General features: G+C 39.7%; 1 protein-coding gene across 8 annotated transcripts in view; it reads left to right on the top strand.

Moving 5' to 3' along the window:
• Positions 1 to 20,072, top strand: part of KIF3A (kinesin family member 3A) — an 82,055-nt gene that overhangs the window by 32,819 nt on the left and 29,164 nt on the right. For all 8 annotated transcript variants that reach the window (XM_018050734.1, XM_018050737.1, XM_018050738.1 and 5 more), the window contains exon 5: positions 3,111 to 3,216. In XM_018050734.1, coding sequence (XP_017906223.1) covers positions 3,111 to 3,216 — 106 coding nt within the window. The remainder of the gene's footprint in view (positions 1 to 3,110; positions 3,217 to 20,072) is intronic.

Raw genomic sequence — 20,072 nt, 5'->3', positions numbered from 1 at the left:
TGCCGTCTATGGGGTTGCAGAGAATCGGACACGACTGAAGCGGCTTAGCAGCCCCTGACTCCCTAGGAGGCTCCCCAGGACCAGCAGGGAGGTCTGGCCCAGGCTTCTATAAAGTCACTGCTTTCCCCCTGGATACTGTTCTGCATGAGACCTTGTGTGTGCCCTCCAGGAGCAGAGCTCTGTTTCCCTTACTCCTGTGCTCTGTGGGCTTCTCCTCCCACCGCCAGACCCCCAGGACGGGAAGCCTGATATGGGCTCAAGACTTTCACTCTCGTTGGAGGACCTCTGTGATGTAATTATTTCCCAGTTTGTGTGTTGCCCACCTGGTGCAAATGGAATTTGATTTTATTGTGATTGTACCCCTTCTATGTCTGTGGCTTCTCCTTTGTCTTTGAATATAGGATATCTGTTTTGGTAAGTTTCAATGTTTTTATTTTGTTTGTTTCTGGTGATGGTGGTTCACCAGTTAGTTGTGACTTCGGTGTTTTCTTGATACGGTGTGAGCTCACATCCTTCTCCTCCACCATCTCATCTCAGGGTCCTGCTTTATTTCAGAATCATATTCAGTGTTTTCATTTTTCATATATAATTTATGCTTAATAATTGTATATAGAATTAATAACTTGTGATTGGAAATGACCTTAGACTTTGCAGACTGATGCCAGTTTGAAGAATGTTTCCCATGTGCAGTAAGATAAGCATAGAAGTGAAAGTACGTGATTAAAAACTTTCATTGCAATTAGACATTTTCATGACATCCAAGGGCATGATTTTTTTTCCAGAGATGCCACTTTTCCACATTAGAAATATACACATTATTTTTTAACATAGATTTTCTGAGCATTGATATAGACCAGTAATATTCAAACAAAGGTTTAAAACATTTTAACACTTAAATCAAACCAGACCTTATGTGGAAGCCCAGTCTATAAAATACATGAACGTAAAGTTCTCTTTAGAATTTGTCTGGTTCTGAAAAACCCCAAACTCACACTGTGGCCCCTTATTGCCACCACTAGGCCATCTAGTGCTTGTCAGGGCACAGTCTGAAACCCACTGCTTTATGGAGACCAATACATTTATTTACTGCTACTAAAATTAGGAATTAACGTATATCCCATGACAGAGAAAAGGCAGTTTTTGTAATGTATAAATATATCTTATAAAAAAGCCCCCACACGCTAATTAGATTTAAAATCAACACCTAGAATTCAGAGTATTTGCTTTTGTGACTTTGTCTTTGATGTTGTTTTTTAAAGTTTTCTCATCTTACTACCTGTGGAAATGGCTTGCCCTGCTGGCAGCCACAGACCTCTACCTCAGTTTCACTTTATTCTATTGATTTTTGGAGGTGACTTGTAGGCCATGCAAAATGAGTTCTATATTTCTATGTATATTGTACAGTTAGTATTAAAATACTCTGTGTATTTTAGATACACATATCCTAAATACAACCTTCAAGCTGGGTCAAAGTTCTCATAAAGTTACTCACCGAAAGATAATATTTTTACATAGATACCATAGATCTGATTATTTCAGTCACCTGTGTGAAATACTCTAGTGGTTTCAAATTGCTCTTAAGATAAAGACCAATAATTAGAGAAGTGCAAATCAAAACTACAGTGAGGTATCACCTCCCAGCAGTCAGAATGGCCATCATTAAAAAGTTTGTAAATGCTGGAGATGGTGTGCAGAAAAGGGAGTCCTCTTGCACTGTTGGTGGGCATGTAAATTGGTGCAGCCGCTATGAAAAACACTGTGGAGATTCCTCAGAAAACTAAAAATAGAGTTGCGAAGTAACCCAGCAATTCCATTCCTGTGTATATATCCAGTCAGAACTCTAATTTGGAAATATACATGCTCCCTTACCTCTTCTGAACAGTCCCTCAGAGCCATCTTTGAGGCTGTCTGTCGGGCTTAAATCTTCAGTATGTCCACTGAATAAAAACACAGTTCTTAACTTTAGGTTGTGCATATTTTTAAGTGGACACTAATTTCTTGGTGAAGCAGAGAAGGATGTGGATAGAGGGTCCAAGTCAGAATATAAACAGCAGCACTATTTATAGTAGCCAGCACATGGAAGCAACCTAAATGTTCATTGACAGATAAATGGATAAAGGAAATGTGGTCTGTGCAGTGGAATACTATTCAGTCATGAAGAGGAATGGGAGAATGCCATTTGCAGCAGCATGGATGAACCTAGAGACTATCGTACTTGAAGTGAAGCAAGTCAGACAAATACCACATGTTGGTTTTTTGTGGACTCTAAAATATAGCTAAAAATTAACTTATTTGTGAAACAGACTCACAGACATAGAAAACAGATTTGTGGCTGCCGAGGTGGGGGCAGTGCGGGAGGGATGGATTAGGGGGTTGGGATTAGCAGGTGCAAACTATTATATATAGAATAAGAAGCACCAAGTTCCTACCATATAGTACAATATCCTGTAATAACCATAATGGAAAAGAATATGAAAAAGAATGTGTGTATGTGTGTATATATATGTAATCCGAGTTACTTTGCTGTATACCAGAAGCTAGCACAACATGGTAAATCAACTATAGTTCAGTAAAATCAAATTTGTCCGATAACTGTGCTTAGTCTTATTTCTGCTTACCTCTTTAGCCAGATATCCCACCTGTTCCCCCTGTGCTGCCTACTCTTTACTTGGCTTGTGTTTGTTTACTTGGTTTTCATTTTTTAAATTACCTGGTTTTTTCTTATTTCAGGCTTCTTGCACGTACTCTTTCATCCTATTCTAACACACAGATTGAACCTGCTATTTCTTCCGGTCTTAGCTTAAACATCATCTTGGGGAAGCTTTTCCTGTCCCTGCTTCACTAGCTTAAGTCTCTCCGTAATGTATTCTCCTGTAGTTTCCTGTATTTTTTTTTTTATGGCATTATCACAGTTAAAATAACTTTTGTGTATAATTATTTATTTGTATATTCTCCCTGCAGATTTTTACTTCCACCGTGTAGAAACTCTGCCTTGTTCATCACCCTGTCCTCACTATCTAGCAGTATCGAACATGTAGTAGATATTCGGTAAATACCTGTGGAAGAATTATGGATATATGTGTAAAAGCTGTATTTTAATTTTTTTTTAGGTTAAAGAAAGACCTGATGTGGGAGTTTATATCAAGGATTTATCAGCTTATGTGGTCAATAATGCTGATGATATGGATAGAATTATGACACTGGGCCACAAGAATCGTAAGTGTAGTGCTTAATTGTGATTAAACAGTTACATGTTGAGTAGTCTGGTTTAGAAGCAAAGTTGCTATGGCACTTTGCACCATAAAGATTGGATTTTTTAGTTTCTTGTAAACCATTTATCTTTGATTATTTACTGTGTGGAAAGGACATATGAATGAACGATATCACAGATTGCTTTCTGTGTTGTCCACAGTTTTGTTGCTTATTGATAATGCTGTATCTGAGATGCTCATATCACTGTCTCTTGTTAGCTATAATAATATTGGTAACATTTATTGAGTACTTAGCATGTGGCAAGTGCTTGTGCAAATGCTTTGTAAGAATGGTCTCTTTTAATCCTCGGAATGGGCTTTATTAAGGTTTTAAATTCCTATGTTACGGCTGAGAAAACTGACATTTAAGGTAAATTATCTAAGGTCATATACTGTTTAATAAGTGTCAGAATGAGTATGTGACTCTGCACTGTTAGTTAGCAGTAACGACTCGGCCACAAAAAGGAACGAATGTGTTAGTTGAACTGAGGTGGATGAACCTAGAGCCTGTTATACAGAGTGAAGTAAGTCAGAAAGGGAAAAACAGATATTGTATATTAACACATATACATAGAATCTAGAAAAATAGTACTGATGAACCTATGTGCAGTGCAGCAGTAGAGACACAGATGTAGAGAACAGACTTGTGGGCCACGACAGGGGAAGGAGAGGGTGGGGCGTGTTGTGAAAGCAGCATCAACCTACGTGTACCACCGTGTGTTGCATAGCTAGCTAGCGGCAAGCTGCCGCCTAACACAGGGAGCCCAGCCTGGCGCCCTGTGACAACCAGGAAGGCGGACTGGCCAGGGGGCTTGGGAGGGGGGCGATAGGTATATATGGGCTTCCCTGGCGGCTCGGCTGGTAAAGGATCCACCTGCAGTGCGGGAGACCTGGGTTCGATCCCTGGGTTGGGAAGATCCCCTGGAGAAGGGAATGGCTACGCACTCCAGTATTCTGGCCTGGAGAATTCCGTGGACTGTATAGTCCATGGGGTTGCAAAGAGTTGGATACGACTGAGCAACTTGCACTTCACACTTCACTTCAGTTCATGTATATATATATGTATATATATAGTCATGCTGACTCATGTTGTTGTAAGGCAGAAACCAGCACAACATTGTAAAGCAAGTATCCTCCAATTAAAAAATTAAAAATATATATTCAGCTTAAAAACACCCCCGGCACTATAATGCCTTCCTTTTATTGCTAAGAAGGCAAACAGAGTGGGATTATTTTTTGTAAGTTTCAGGTTTTTTATAAAGAATGAAAAACTTGTGCAGAATTGCTGGTCTCCCTCACCCCCTCCCTGTCCCAGTACTAATGATGTGCTAACAGCAATTAGAAGTTTGAGGTAAAAGATAAGAACATAGAAAGTAAACTTTTTTTTTTTTTTTTGACATGAAACTTTGTATTTTGTATTGGGGTATAGCTGGTTAACAGTCTTGTGGTAGTTTCATGTGAACAGCAAAGTACTCAGCCGTAGATACACATGTATCCATTCTGCCTCAAACCCTCCTCCCATCTAGGTTGGCACATAACATCGAGCAGAGTCCCATGTGCTGTACAATAGGTCCTTCTGGTTATACATTTTAAACATAGCTGTATGTGCATTACCTTCCTAAAGTCCCTGAGTCCCCCACCTCCTCCCCCCAGCCATAAGTTCATTTTCTAAGTCTCTGAGTCTGTTTTGTAAGTAAGTTCATTTGTATCATTTCTTTTTAGATTGCACATATAAGGGATGTCATATGAGATTTCTCCTCTGACTTACTTCACTCAGTATGATGCCCTCAAGCTCTACCCATGTTGCTGCAAATATCATTATTCCATTCTTTTTAAGGGCTGAATAATACTCCATTGTATCTGTGTACCGCATCTTTATTCGTTGCTCTGCGGATGGACGTTTAGGTTGCTTCCATGTCTTGGCTATTGCATACAGTACTGCAGTGAACATTATGGTGCATGTTGGCCATCTCTATGTCCTCTTTGGCGAAATCTCTATTCAGGTCTTCTGCCCATTTTTTGAGTGGGTTGTTTGTTTTGATACTATTAAACATCATAAACTGTTTGTAAATTTTAAAGACTAATCCCTGATAGATCACATCATTTGCAAATATTTTCTCCCAATCTGTGGTTGTCTTTTCATTTTGTTTATTGTTTCCTTTGCTGTGCGAAAGCTTTTGAGTTTAAGTAGATCCTATTTGTTTATTTTTGCTTTTATTTCCATTATTCTGGGAGATGGATCAAAAAAGATGTTGCTGTGATTTATGTCTGAGGGTGTTCTGCCTATGTTTTCTTCTAGGAGTTTTATGGTGTCCCTTCTCACATTTGCATCTTTAATCCATTTTGAGCTTTTTTTTGTGTATGGAGTTATGGAATGATGTAATTTCATTTTTGACATGTGGCTATCCAGTTTCCTCAGCACCATTTGTTGAAGAGACCGACTTCAAACATTGTGTGGTCTTGGCCTCCTTTGTCATAGATTAATTGACCATAGGTTCATGGGCTTATTTCTGGGTTTTCTGTCTTGTTCCACTGATCTATATTTCTGTTTCTGTGCCAGTACCATACTGTTATGATGATTGTGGCTTTGTAGTATAGTCTGAAGTCAGGGAGCCTGATTTCCTCCAGCTCTGTTTTTCTTTTTCAAGGTTGCTTTGGCTATTTGGGGTCTTTTGTAATCCATACAAATTTTGAGATTTTTTTTTTGTTATTCTAGTTCTGTGGAAAATGTCATTGGTAATTTGATAGGGATTGTATTGAATCTGTAGATTGCCTTAGGTGAAGGCAATAGCACCGCACTTCAGTACTCTGCCCTGGAAAATCCCATGGACGGAGGAGCCTGGTGGGCTGCAGTCCATGGGGTCGCTAAGAGTTGTACACGACTGAGCAACTTCACTTTCACTTTTCACTTTCATGCACTGGAGAAGGAAATGGCAACCCACTCCGGTGTTCTTGCCTGGAGAATCCGAGGGACAGGGGAGCCTGGTGGGCTGCCGTCTATGGGGTTGCACAGAGCTGGACACGACTGAAGTGACTTAGCAGTAGCAGTATAGTCATTTTGACAATATTGATTCTTCCAGTCTGTGAACATGATTTATCTTTCCATCTGTTTATGTCTTCTTTGATTTCTTTCATCAGCATCTTATAGTTTTCAGAGTACATATCTTTTGTCTCCTTAGGTATATTATTCCTTAGGTTTATTCCTAGGTATTTTATTCTTTTTGATAACAGTGGTAAATGGAATTGCTTCTTGAATTTCTCTTTCTGATCTTTCATTGTTATTGTATAGAAATACAACAGATTTCTGTGTAATAATTTTGTAACCTGCAACTTTACCACATTCATTGATGAATTCTAGTAGTTTTCTGGTAGCATCGTTAAGATCTTCTACTTACAGTATCATGTCATCTGCAAATAATGATGGTTTAACTTACTCTTTTCCAATTTGGATTCCCTTTATTTCTTTTTCTTCTCTGATTGCTGTAGCTAGGACTTCCAAAACTATGTTGAATAAAAGTGGTGGGAGTGGACATCCTTGTTTTGTTCCTAATCTTAGAGGGAATGCTTTCAGCTTTTCACCATTGAGTATGATGCTAGCTGTCAGCTTGTCATATATGGTCTTCTTTTATGTTGAGGTATATACCCTCTGTGCCCACTTTCTGGAGACTTTTTATCATAAAAATGTGCTGAATTTTTTCAAAAGCTTTTTCTGCACCTATTAAGATGGTCATGTGGTTTTTATTCTTCAGTTTGTTGAGGTGGTATATTACAGTGATGGGTTTGTGGATGTTGAAAAATCCTTGCATCCCTGTGATGAATCCCACTTGATCATGGTGTATGATCTTTTTAATGTATTGTTGGATATAAATTGCTAGTGTTTTGTTGAGGATTTTTACCTCTCTTCATCAGTGGTATTGGCCTGTGATTTTCTTTTTTTGTGGTATCTTTGTCTGGTTTTGATATCAGGGTGATGGTGGCCTCAAAAAACGAGTTTGGAAGTTTTCCTTCCTATGCAACTTTTTGGAACAGTTTCAGAAGGATAGGTATTAACTCTTCTCTAAATGTTTGATAAAATTTGTCTGTGAAGCCATCGGGTCTTGAACTTTTGTTTATTGGGAGATTTTTAATCACAGTTTCAGTGCTTGGGATTGATCTGTTCATACTTTCTATTCCTTCCTGGTTCAGTCTGGGGAGACTGTACCTTTCTAAGAATTTGTCCATTTCTTCCAGGTTGTCCATTTTTTTTGGCATACAGTTGTTCCTAGTAGTCTCTTAAAATCCTTGGTATTTCTGTGGAGTCAGTCATAACTTCTTTTTTAATTCTTTTTTAATTTTAACTTCATTTCTAATTTTACTGATTTGAGTCCTCTTCCTTTTTTTTCTTGATGAATCTGGCTAAAAGTTTATCCATGTTTTTATCTTTTCAAAGAATCAGCTTATAGTTTCATTGATCTTTATGATTGTTTTCGTCTCTATTTCTTCTCTGATCTTTATGATTTCCTTCCTTCTGCTAACTTTAGGTTTTGTTCGTTCTTCTTTCTCTAGTTGTTTTAGGTGTAAAGTTTGGTTGTTTATTTGAGGTTTTCTTGTTTCTTGAGGTAGGGTTGTATTGCTGTCAGCCTCCCTCTGAGGACCGCTTTTGCTGCATCCCTTTATTTTTTGGACCATTGTATTTTCATTTTCGTTTGTCTCTAACTATTTTTTTTCCTTTTTTTTTTTTTCAGTGATCCAGTGGTTGTTTAGTGGAATATTATTTAGCTAAACACACATGTTTGTGTTTCTCAAAGTCTTTTCCTTGTAGTTTATTTATAATCTTACAGCATTGTGATCAGAAAAGATGCTTGATACGGTTTTGATTTTCTTAAATTTACTGAAGCTCACCTTGTGGCCCAGCATGTGGTCAGTCCTGGAAAATGTTCCGTGTGCACTTGAAGAATGCATAGTCTGCTGCTTTTGGATGGAATATTCTATAAATATCGATTAAATCCAACTTGTCTATAGTGTCATTTAAGGCCTGTGTTTCCTTACTGATTTTCTGTCTGGATGATCTGTCCATTGATAGAAGTGGAGTATTCAAGTACCCCACTGTTGTTATGTTAACTGTCTATTTCTTCCTTTATGTTTGTTAGTATTTGCCTTACATACTGAAGTGCTCCTGTGTTGGGTCCATATATATTTATCATCGTTATATCTTCTTGGATTGAACCCTTGATCATTATGTAGTGTCCTTGTCTCTTATAACCATCTTTGCTTTAAAGCTTATTTTCTCTGATATGAGTATTGCTGCTCCAGATTTCTTATGATTGACGTTTGCATGAAATACTTCCTCCCATCCTCTTACTTTCAATCTCTATGTATCCGTAGATCTGAGGTGGGTTCTTATAGACAACATAAATATGGGTCTTATTTTTGTATCCACCAAGCCAGCCAGTCTCTGTTGGTGCATTTAATCCATTTACATTTAAGGTAATTATTGATATATATGATCCTGTTACCATTTTGTTAATTGTTTTAGGTTTATTTTTGTAGATCTTTTCCTTCTCTTGTGTTCCTGCCAAGAGAACATCCCCTAACATTTGCTGTGCAGCTGGTCTCATGGTGCTGAATTCTCTTAGGTTTTGCTTGTCTGGTAAGCTTTTGGTTTCTCCATCTAACCTGAATGAGAGTCTTGCTGGGTAGAGTATTCTTCATTGAAGGTTCTTCTCTTTTATTACTTGGCATATATTGTGCCATTCCTTTCTGGCTTGTAGAGTTTCTGTTGAGAAATTAGCTGATAACATTATGGGATTTCCTTTGTATGTTGTCTTTTTTCCCTTATTAGTTTTGTCTTTAATTTTTGTCTGTTTGATTACTATGTGCCTTGGTATGTTCCTCCTTGGGTTTGTCCTGGGACTCCCTTTGTATCCTGGACTTGGTTGACTATTTCCTTTCCCATGTTAGGGAAGTTTACAGTTGTTATCTCTTCAGATATTTTCTCAGGTCCTTTCTCTCTCTCTCTTCTTCTAGCATCCCTACAGTGCAAAAATTGGTGCATTTAATGTTGTCCCAGGGGTGTCTTAGACTGTCTTCATTTCTTTTCATTCTTTTTTCTATATTCTGTTTTGCAGCAGTGATTTACACCATTTTGTCTTATGAGTCACTTATCCATTCTTCTGCCTTAGTTATTCTGCTGTTGATTCCTTGTAGTGGATTGTTCATCTCTGCTTGTTTGTTCTTTAGTTCTTCTAGGTCTTGGAAACATTTCTTGTGTCTTCTCCATTCTTTTTCTGAGATCCTGAATTGTTGTCACTGTCATTATTCTGAGTTCTTTCTCTAGAGAGTTATCTATCTCTACTTCACTTAGTTGTTATTCTGGGGATTTATCTTGTTCCTTTATCTGGGAGATAATCCTATTTCTTTTCATTCTGGTTAGCTTTCTGTGATTATGGTATTAGTTCTGGAGAACACAGGATTATAGTTACTGCTTTTTCTGTCTGCCTTCTGGTGGATGAGGATAAGGGGCTTGTGCAAGCTTCCAGATGGTAGGGATTGGTTTTGGGGAACACTGGGTCTTGCTCTGGTTGGCAGAGCATACTCAGTAAAACTTTAATCCAGTTGTCTGCTGATGAGGGGGCTGCACTCCCTCCCTGTAAGTCTGGCTTGAGGCAACCCAGTCCTGGAGTCTGTAGGTTCTATGATGGGGCTCTTGGCTATCTCCAAGAGGACTTAGGCCGAGACGCATCTCCCAAGACTGCTGCTGTCGGTGCCCTTGTTCCTGTGACGGGCCACCACCAACTGACACCTCTGCAGGAGACCCTCAAACACTCACAGGTTGATCTGGCTCAGTTTCCTGTGGGCTCACTGTTTCTTTCCCCTGGGTCCTGGTGCACACAAGGTTTTATTTGTGCCCTCCAAGAGTGGATTTTCCCCGGAGTCCTGTAATCAAATCCTGCTGGCCTTCAAAGACAGATTACCTGGGGATTTCCAGTCCCTTTGTTGGATCCCCAGGCTGGAAAGCATGATGTGGGGCCTAGGTATTACTGTTTTCCAGTTTGTGGTTTGCCCACCCAGTGGGTTTAAGATTTGATTTTATCATGATTGCACCCCTCCTACCGTCTTGTTGAGGCTTCTCCTTTGTCTTTGGATGTGGGGGTATCTTTTTTTGGGTGCCTTCCAGTGTCTTCCTGTTGTTTGTTCAACAGCTAGTTGCAATTTTGGTGCTCTCACAGGAAAAGATGAGTGCACGTCCTTCTACCATCTTGAACCAGTCTCAGGTAAACATTTTTTTAAAAAATATGTGACTAGACTAAAATCTAGTAAATTCAGGGAAATGAAGCAAAAATTTAAAAAAATCAATTGCCTTCTTATAAGCCAAATAATAGAAAAATAGAAGACCAACATTTTTACAGGAAAACGAGCAAAAGATATATGTTAATATGTTGTTCACAGAAGAACTATCCACAGCAGTAAGTATATGAAAGGATGTTCAACTTCACAAGTAATCAGGAAATGTATATTAAAACAACAGTGGGAGATATTTTGCTCATCAGTTTGGATGAAAGGATATCCAGGTTGGTGATACTCTGAAGAAATGGTCAGTGGTGATGGAAATATACAGCCTTTTTGAAGGGTAATATAAGTGTATCTGTTGAAATTTTAAGAATGCAGTCCTTTGACCCACTGTTTCTATTTCTAGATATATTGAATATATTCTAGAAAGATTTTTTTGATGTGAATAAAAAATACCTTATTGCAGCATTATTTGTAAGAGCAAGAAGTTTGATGCAATCTAATCATCAGTGAAATATTGGTTATATAAATTAAGGTGCAAAAATACTATGGACTATAATGAAGCTATAAAAAACAACACTGAGTTAAATCTACATGTAGAGACTCGAAAGACTTTACAGATGTAAGTGAGAAAGAAAGCTAACTAGCAAAGTATGTACTGCATTATCCTATTTATGTATGTGTTAAGAAAGCCAAACTATTAAACTATTATATATTTAGGCATTGTGTGTGTGTGTGTGTGCACATGTGGGTATGTGAAGTACGAATGAAAAGACATTTAATAGTGGTTACATTTAGTAAAAGGGAAATAAGATTGAAAGAAAGGGCTGTAAGGGAGCTTTCTCTTTATGTATGTTTGTATTTTTAGACTTTTGTATTAGGAATATGTTCATGTATTGCTTATTTAATTAAAAACTTTAACATAATTTATTCATAATAGTGACCAAAACTGTCCGTTAACTACTTAAAAATTAATTTAACTTGAGATGTGAGGTTTGTCCAAGGAAAATGAAAAAAAATTCTAAGGAGAGAAATGAAAGGAAGGTAAAGAGGTTTGAACACCTAAGATAGCAGGAAGGAAAATAATCTTAATAAATAGATTGAGTTCAAAAATTAAATATTTAGGGTGGAGTGGGAGGGGGGAAGGGAATCCCACACTATTGGTGACAGTGTAAATTTGGTGCAGCCACTATGGAACATAGTACGGAGGTTCCTTAGAAAACTAGAGTCAGCCATATAGTTAAGCACCCCACTCCTGGGAATATATCCAGACAAAAGTATAATTTGAAAAGATACATGCAGAGAACAAGATGGTGGAGGAGTAGGTATATGTGGCGTACATCTCTCTCCAGGAATACACCTTCAGACACAGAAGCGTGTGCGGAACACCAGCTGAGAGTGGACAGGAGTACCTGACGGGCAGAAAAGGATATATTGACTCACACAAAACTCAGTACGCAAGACTCAGTAGAAGGAAGGAACTAGGGGGAAAAACAGGAGTGTTAGTAGGACCGGACCTGCCTTCGGCGGGTGGGGGAGCTGAAGCAGATGTCCGGTCCCCACATCGGGGCAACTGTCTGCGTCAGAGGAGAAACATTTAAGGCTGAGAGTGAAACAGCTGATCTGTGGCAGCCTAAATGGAATGAGAGTCCTTGCTGCAGCCAAACTTACCCCATATGGCGCAGTGGCTGGGGGCTGGAGTTTAGGGATTGTGGAGCATTTCCCCCCAGTGAGGGCTGCTGTAGACTGCTGAGAGACGGAGGGGATGTGAGGGAGGAGATTAAGGTGGGAAAGGCCTGTGGAGGAAAGCGGGGCAGCTATGGAAGCAAGGTCATGCTGCTGAGTCACGCGTAGAGGGTGGAGCCATTACCAGAGCCTCTCTTCCCCCCACATGCCAGCATGTGCAGCTGAACAGTAGAGAGGCTGGCCCATCAAGCGCCTGATGCACCGAACTACAGAGTAGGACCCCAGCCAGGGGGCCCCTTCTATGTGCCTGTTGCTCTGAACAACAGAGAAGGACCCCAGGCAAGCCTCTCAGTGCCTGATTGTGCGGAGAGAGACTGGCCAAAGAAGCCTTCTGATCGCCAGCTGTAAGAGGCTAGAAAAAAGACTGATAGGGCCATAACTCCTGTGGCAGAGGCAGTCCCTGTCCCTGCACACTTGGCGCGGCAAGGGTCCCCACGAGCCAAGCAGCTGCACCACCTTCACGCTCAATTCTCACTGGGGCAAAGCTGCCACAGGCAAAAAAGTCTTGCACCTATGCGTGCAGGGTCGCTTACATAGTGTCTGATTCTTTGTAGCCCTGTAGACTGTGGCCTACTAGGCTTCTCTGGCAGTGAGGGGGCTTCTCCAGGCAAGAATACTGGAGCGTAGTAGCCAAAGGGTATTGTCATACCCTTCTCAGTTCACTTCAGTTGCTCAGTCGTGTCTGACTCTTTGCGACCCCATGAATTGCAGCACGCCAGGCCTCCCTGTCCATCACCAACTCCCGGAGTTCACTCAGACTCACGTCCATCGAGTCAGTGATGCCATCCAGCCATCTCATCCTCGGTCGTCCCCTTCTCCTCCTGCCCCCAATCCCTCCCAGCATCAGAGTCTTTTCCAGTGAGTCAACTCTTCGCGTGAGGTGGCCAAAGTACTGGAGTTTCAGCTTTAGCATCATTCCTTCCAAAGAAATCCCAGGGCTGATCTCCTTCACAATGGACTGGTTGGATCTCCTTGCAGTCCAAGGGACTCTCAGGAGTCTTCTTCAACACCACAGTTCAAAAGCATCAGTTCTTCGGTCCTCAGTTTTCTTCACAGTCCAACTCTCACATCCATACATGACCACAGGAAAACCATAGCGTTGACTAGACAGACCTTTGTTGGCAAAGTAATGTCTCTTCTTTTCAATATGCTATCTAGGTTGGTCCTAACTTTCCTTCCAAGGAGTAAGCGTCTTTTAATTTCATGGCTGCAATCACCATCTGCAGTGATTTTTGGAGCCCCCCAAAATAAAGTCTGACACTGTTTCCACTGTTTCCCCATCTATTTGCCATGAAGTGATGGGACCGGATGCCATGATCTTCGTTTTCTGAATGTTGAGCTTTAAGCCAACTTTTTCACTCTCCTCTTTCACTTTCATCCAGAGGCTTTTTAGTTCCTCTTCACTTTGTGCCATAAGGGTGGTGTCATCTGCATATCTGAGGTTATTGATATTTCTCCCGGCAATCTTGATTCCAACTTGTGCTTCTTCCAGCCCAGTGTTTCTCATGATGTACTGTGCATATAAGTTAAATAAGCAGGGTGACAATATACAGCCTTGACGTACTCCTTTTCCTATTTGGAACCAGTCTGTTGTTCCATGTCCAGTTCTAACTGTTGCTTCCTGACCTGCATACAGATTTCTCAAGAGGCAGGTCAGGTGGTCTCGTATTACCATCTTTTTCAGAATTTTCCACAGTTTATTGTGATCCACACAGTCAAAGGCTTTGGCATAGTCAATAAAGCAGAAATAGATGTTTTTCTGGAACTCTCTTGCTTTTTCGATGATCCTGCAGATGTTGGCAATTTGATCTCTGGTTCCTCTGCCTTTTCTAAAACCAGCTTGAACATCTGGAAGTTCACGGTTCTAGAGCACTATATTTCCTGCTCCCCTGGCTGCTGACTCCCCTGAGTACCTGGTGCTTCCAGAACCCCTGCGACCCAAGCGACTGCACCGCCTCTACACCTGGTCCTCACTGGGGCAGACCCAAGTCCTCCAGGGCAGCCTTGGGAGCAAACCCCAGAGGACGACCCACATGCAGAGGTGGAAATAAAACCACAGTTGAAACCCAGGGGCAGTGTAACTAAGGAAGAAGACCCAGAACCCTCCCACCAGCTGTACGAGCTGCAGATTAAATACACATGATCAACTAGGCAGACTGTGTGTCTGTGAAATATATAAAGGGTCATTGAGAGCTCCCATAAAAGAAAACGCACTAGTTCTGATAGCTGTGGACATTGGAGGCAAGAACACAGAGAGGAGTAGGACCAGATTAGGATCTGAGCTGCCCCCACAGCAGGTCCAGAGATCAGCACAGTGTTAGAGGGCATCCTAGGGAAGTGAGGTGGACTGTCACTCCCAGCGAGGGGACGGACTCTGACAGCAGTTACGCAAGAAAAACATTTTTTATTCTTATGTTTTGACTTGTTCTGTATATTCTTTTGGATTTTTTTCCTTTTTTTTCCCTCCCCATCCCATTGTAGTTGTCGATTTTATTGGCACTATGGAATCTAATTAAGCTTTCGAGCTTTTTTTTCTTTTCTTTTTTTTCTCATCACATTTTTTTTTTTTTTATTGTTGTAAATCTCTGCCTCTATGTTGGGCTTTTGCAGTTCTGGGGAGTTTTCCTTTTTTTTTCCTTTTCTCTTTATTTTGATTTTGAAAATCTATTATTATTTTTCTACATTTATTCCCATGTTTGCTTTTCCCACTGTTCAAAATGTAATTTTTTATTTCCTTTGTTTGCTGGGTCAGTCTGTTGTACTTGATTTTTGTTGGACTGTTTTGACTTTGCTCATGGGTATATATGTATATGTGTATACTCCATTATTATTATTTGCCTGATTTTGTAACTGCTTTTTGTCTGGGGCTCATCTTTGGTTTCTCAGTTTTGGATATTTGTTTTAATCTCACTTAATGCCATAACAAACCACTTGTGGAATCTTTGTTTCTGACCAGAAATCAAGGCTCAGGGCTACCAAGACCTTAGACTACCAGAGAACTAACCCTTGGGGGTATCAAATAGTGAGAGCTTACACAAAGGAAACCACTGGAATACAAGACCCGGCATCACCCAACCAGGGGTATCAAATAGTGAGAGCTTACACAAAGGAAACCACTGGAATACAAGACCCGGCATCACCCAACCACCAATAGCACCCTGTGCAGGAACCCTCATTTAAACAACAAACCAAACAAAAATACAAACCCAATCATCAGTAGACAGTATTACCACCTCACTCAGCCTGCAATGCAGGAGACCCGGGTTCGATTCCTGGGTTGGGAAGATCCCCTGGAGAAGGAAATGGCAATCCACTCCAGCACTCTTGCCTGGAAAATCCCATAGACGGAGGAGCCTGACAGACTACAGTCCATGGGGTCGCAAAGAGTTGGACATGACTGAGCGACTTCACTTCAGCCTTGCCAATCAGAGGAAAAACCAACAAACAAAAATTCAGAACAAATTTCACCTTATACAGAACTTACACAAACCACTGGACCAACCTTAGGAGGGCAGAAACCAAAAGGAAGAAAGAATTCAACCTTGAAGCCTGGGAAAAGGAGACCTCAAACACAATAAGTTAAAAAAAATAATGAAAAGGTAGAGAAATACTACACAAACGAAGGAAGAAACTAGAAACACAGAAGTCCAAATAAATGGAGAGGAAATAGGCAAACTACCAGAAAAAGAATTCAGAATAATGATAGTAAAGATGACCAAAAACCTTGAAAGAAAACGGAGAAAATGCAAGAAACAATTAACAAAGACCTAGAAGAATTAAAGAATAAACATGCAGAGACAGCACAATTACTGAAATTAAAAATACTCTAAAAGGAATCAATAGCAGAATATTTGAAACAGAAGAACAGATCAGTGACCTGGAAGATAAAATGGTGGAAATAACTTCTGAAGAGCAGAATAAAGTAAAAAGAATTAAAAGAACTGCAGATAGTCTCAGAGACCTCTAGGACAATATCAAATGCACCAACATTTGAATTTTAGGGGTCCCAGAAGAGGAGCAAAAGAAAGGATATAAAAAATTTTTTGAAGAGATTATAGCTGAATATTTCCCCAACATGGAAAAGGAAATAGCCAATGGAGTACAAGAGGCACAAAGAGTCCTGTACAGGATAAACCCAAGGAGAACCACCCCAAGACACATACCAATCAAACTAACAAAGACGAAACACAGAATATTATAAGCAGCAAGGGAGAAGCAACATGTGACATACAAGGGAAACCTCATACCCTTAACAGCTGATCTTTCAGCAGAAACTCTGCAGGCCAGAAGAGAATGGCAGGATATATTTAAAGTACTGAAAGGGAAAAATCTACAACCAAGGTTACTGTACCCGGCAAGGATCTCATTCAAAATTGATGGAGAAATCAAAAGCTTTTCAGACAAGCAGAAGTTAAGAGAATGTGATACCACCAAACCAGCTTTACAACAAATGTTAAATGGACTTATATAGTAAAGAAATACAGGGGAAGAAAAAAGATCTACAAAATCAATCCTAAACAATTAAGAAAATGGCAATAGGGACATATATATCAATAATTACTTTAAATGTAAATGGATTAAGTGCTCCAACCAAAAGACACAGACTGGCTGAATGGATAAAAAAATAAGACCCATATATATGTTGTCTACAAGAAACCCACTTCAGACCGAAAGACACATAAAGACTGAAAGTGAGAGGATGGAAAAATATATTCCATGAAAATGGGGAGCAAAAGAAAGCTGGAGTAGCAATCCTCATATCAGACAAAATACACCTTAAAGAAGATTACAAGAGATAAGGAAGGACACTACGTAATGATAAAGGGATCAATCCAAGAGGAAGACATAGCAATGGTAAATATCTGTGCACCCAACACAGGAGCACCTCAAGACATAAGACATAAGACACACTAACAGACCTAAAAAGAGAAATTGACTAACACAATAATAGTAGAGACTTGAACACCCTACTCACACCAATGGACAGATCATCAAAACAGAAAATTAATAAGGAAACAAAAGTCTTAAATGATACATTAGATGAGATGGATCTCATAGATATCTTCAGGACATTCCATCCAAATGCAGAAGAATACACCTTCTCAAGTGCACATGAAATATTCTCCAGGATAGTCCACCTCTTGGGTCACAAATCAAACCTCAGTAAATTTAAGAAAATTGAAATCATATCAAACATCTCTGACCGCAGCGCTATGAGACGAGATATCAATTAACAAGAAAAAACTGTAAGAAACACAAACACATGGAGATTAAATAACACATTTCTAAATAACCAACAAGTTACTGAAGAAATCAAAAGGGAAATCAAAAAATTTCTAGAAACAAATGACAGTGAAAACATGACAACTCAAAACCTGTGGGATGCAGCAAAAGCAGTCCTAAGAGGGAAGTTTACAGCAATACAATCCTACCTCAAGAAACAAAAACATAGACTAGACAACCTAACTTTACCCCTAAAACAACTGGAAAAAGAACAGAAAACTCCCCCAAAATTAGTAGAAGGAAAGAAGTCATAAAGATCTGAGCAGAAATAAATGAAATAGAAATGAAAGACACAATAGTAAAGATTAATAAAACTAGAAGCTCGTTGAGAGGATAAACAAAATTGACAAACCTTTAGCCAGACTCATCAAGAAAAAAAGAGAAGACTCAAATCAACAAAATTAGAAATGAAAAAGGAGAGGTTACAACAGATAATGCAGAAATACAAAGGTTATGAGACTACTATGAACAACTATATGGCAATAAACTGGATAACCTGTAAGAAAGGGACAGGTTCTTAGAAAAGTTCAGTCTTCCAAGATTGAACCAGGAAGAAATAGAAGTTATGAACAACCTAATTACAAGCACTGAAATTGAAGCTGTGATCAAAAATCTCCCAAAAAGCAAAAGCCCAGGACCAGACGGCTTCACAGGAGAATTCTGTCAAACATTTAGAGAAGAGCTAATGCCTGTCCTTCTGAAACTCTTTGAAGAAATTGCAGAGAAAGGAACACTTGCAGACTCATTCTACAAGGCCACCATCACCCTGATACCCAAACCAGACAAAGACAACACCAAAAAAGAAAGCTATAGGCCAATATCACTGATGAACATAGATGCAAAAATCCTCAACAGAATTTTAGCAAACAGAATTCAGCAACACATCAGGAAGCTCATACAGTATGATCAAGTTGGGTTTATTCCAGGAATCCAAGGATTCTTCATTATATGCAAATCAATCAATGTGATATACCATATTAACAGATTGAAAGATAAAAACCATATTATAATCTCAATAGATGCAGAAAAAGCCTTTGACAAAATTCACCACCCATTTTTGATGAAATCTCTTCCAGAAATGGGCATAGAAGGAACCTACCTTAACATAGTAAAGGGCATATATGAGAAGCCTACAGCAAACATTATTCTCAATGGTGAAAAACCGAAAGCATTCCCCCGAAGATCAGGAACAAGGCAAAGGTGTCCACTTTCAACACTATTACTCAACATAGTTCTGGAAGTCCTAACTACAGCAATCAGAGAAGGAAAAAAATAAAGGAATCCAGATTGGAAAAGAAGTAAAACTCTCATTGTGTGCAGATGACATGATACTGTACATAGAAAACCCTAAAGATAGTATCAGAAAATTACTAGAGCTCATGAGTGAATTTAGCAAAGTTGCAAGATACAACATCAATACACAGAAATCACTTACGTTTCTATATACTACCAATGAAAAATCAGAGAAATTAAGGAACCAATCCTATTCACCATTGCAATAAAAAGTATTAAATATGTAGGAATAAACTTACCTAAGGAGAAACGCTGGACTGGAAGAAACACAAGCTGGAATCAAGATTGCGGGAGAAATATCAGTAACCTCAGATATGCAGATGACACCACCCTTATGGCAGAAAGTGAAGAGGAACTAAAAAGCCTCTTGATGAAAGTGAAAGTGGAGAGTGAAAAAGTTGGCTTAAAGCTCAACATTCAGAAAACAAAGATCATGGCATCCGGTCCCATCACATCATGGGAAATAGATGTGGAAACAGTGTCAGACTTTATTTTGGGGGGCTCCAAAATCACTGCAGATGGTGATTTCAGCCATGAAATTAAAAGACGCTTACTCCTTGGAAGAAAAGTTAGGACCAACCTAGATAGCATATTCAAAAGCAGAGATATTACTTTGCTGACTAAGGTCTGTCTAGTCAAGGCTATGGTTTTTCCAATGGTCATGTATGGATGTGAGAGTTGGACTGTGAAGAAGGCTGAGCACTGAAGAATTGATGCTTTTGAACTGTGGTGTTGGAGAAGACTCTTGAGAGTCCCTTGGACTGCAAGGAGATCCAACCAGTCCATTCTGAAGGAGATCAGCCCTGGAATTTCTTTGGAAGGAATGATGCTAAAGCTGAAACTCCAGTACTTTGGCCACCTCATGCGAAGAGTTGACTCATTGGAAAAAATTCTGATGCTGGGAGGGATTGGGGGCAGGAGGAGAAGGGGACGACAGAGGATGAGATGGCTGGATGGCATCACTGACTCGATGGACGTGAGTCTGAGTGAACTCCGGGAGTTGGTGATGGACAGGGAGGCCTGGCGTGCTGCAATTCATGGGGTCGCAAAGAGTCGGATACTACTGAGCGACTGAACTGAACTGAAGGAGACAAAAGAACTATACAGAAAATTATAAGACACTGATGAAAAAATCAAAGACAACATAAACATGGAGAGATAGTCCATGTTCCTGGGTAGGAAGAATCAATGTTGTGAAAATGACTATACTGCCAAATGCAATTACAGATT

The sequence above is a fragment of the Capra hircus genome, chromosome 7, assembly GCF_001704415.2.
Source record: "Capra hircus breed San Clemente chromosome 7, ASM170441v1, whole genome shotgun sequence".
NCBI lineage: Eukaryota > Metazoa > Chordata > Mammalia > Artiodactyla > Bovidae > Capra > Capra hircus.
This window is presented reverse-complemented; position numbering and strand designations above follow the sequence as displayed.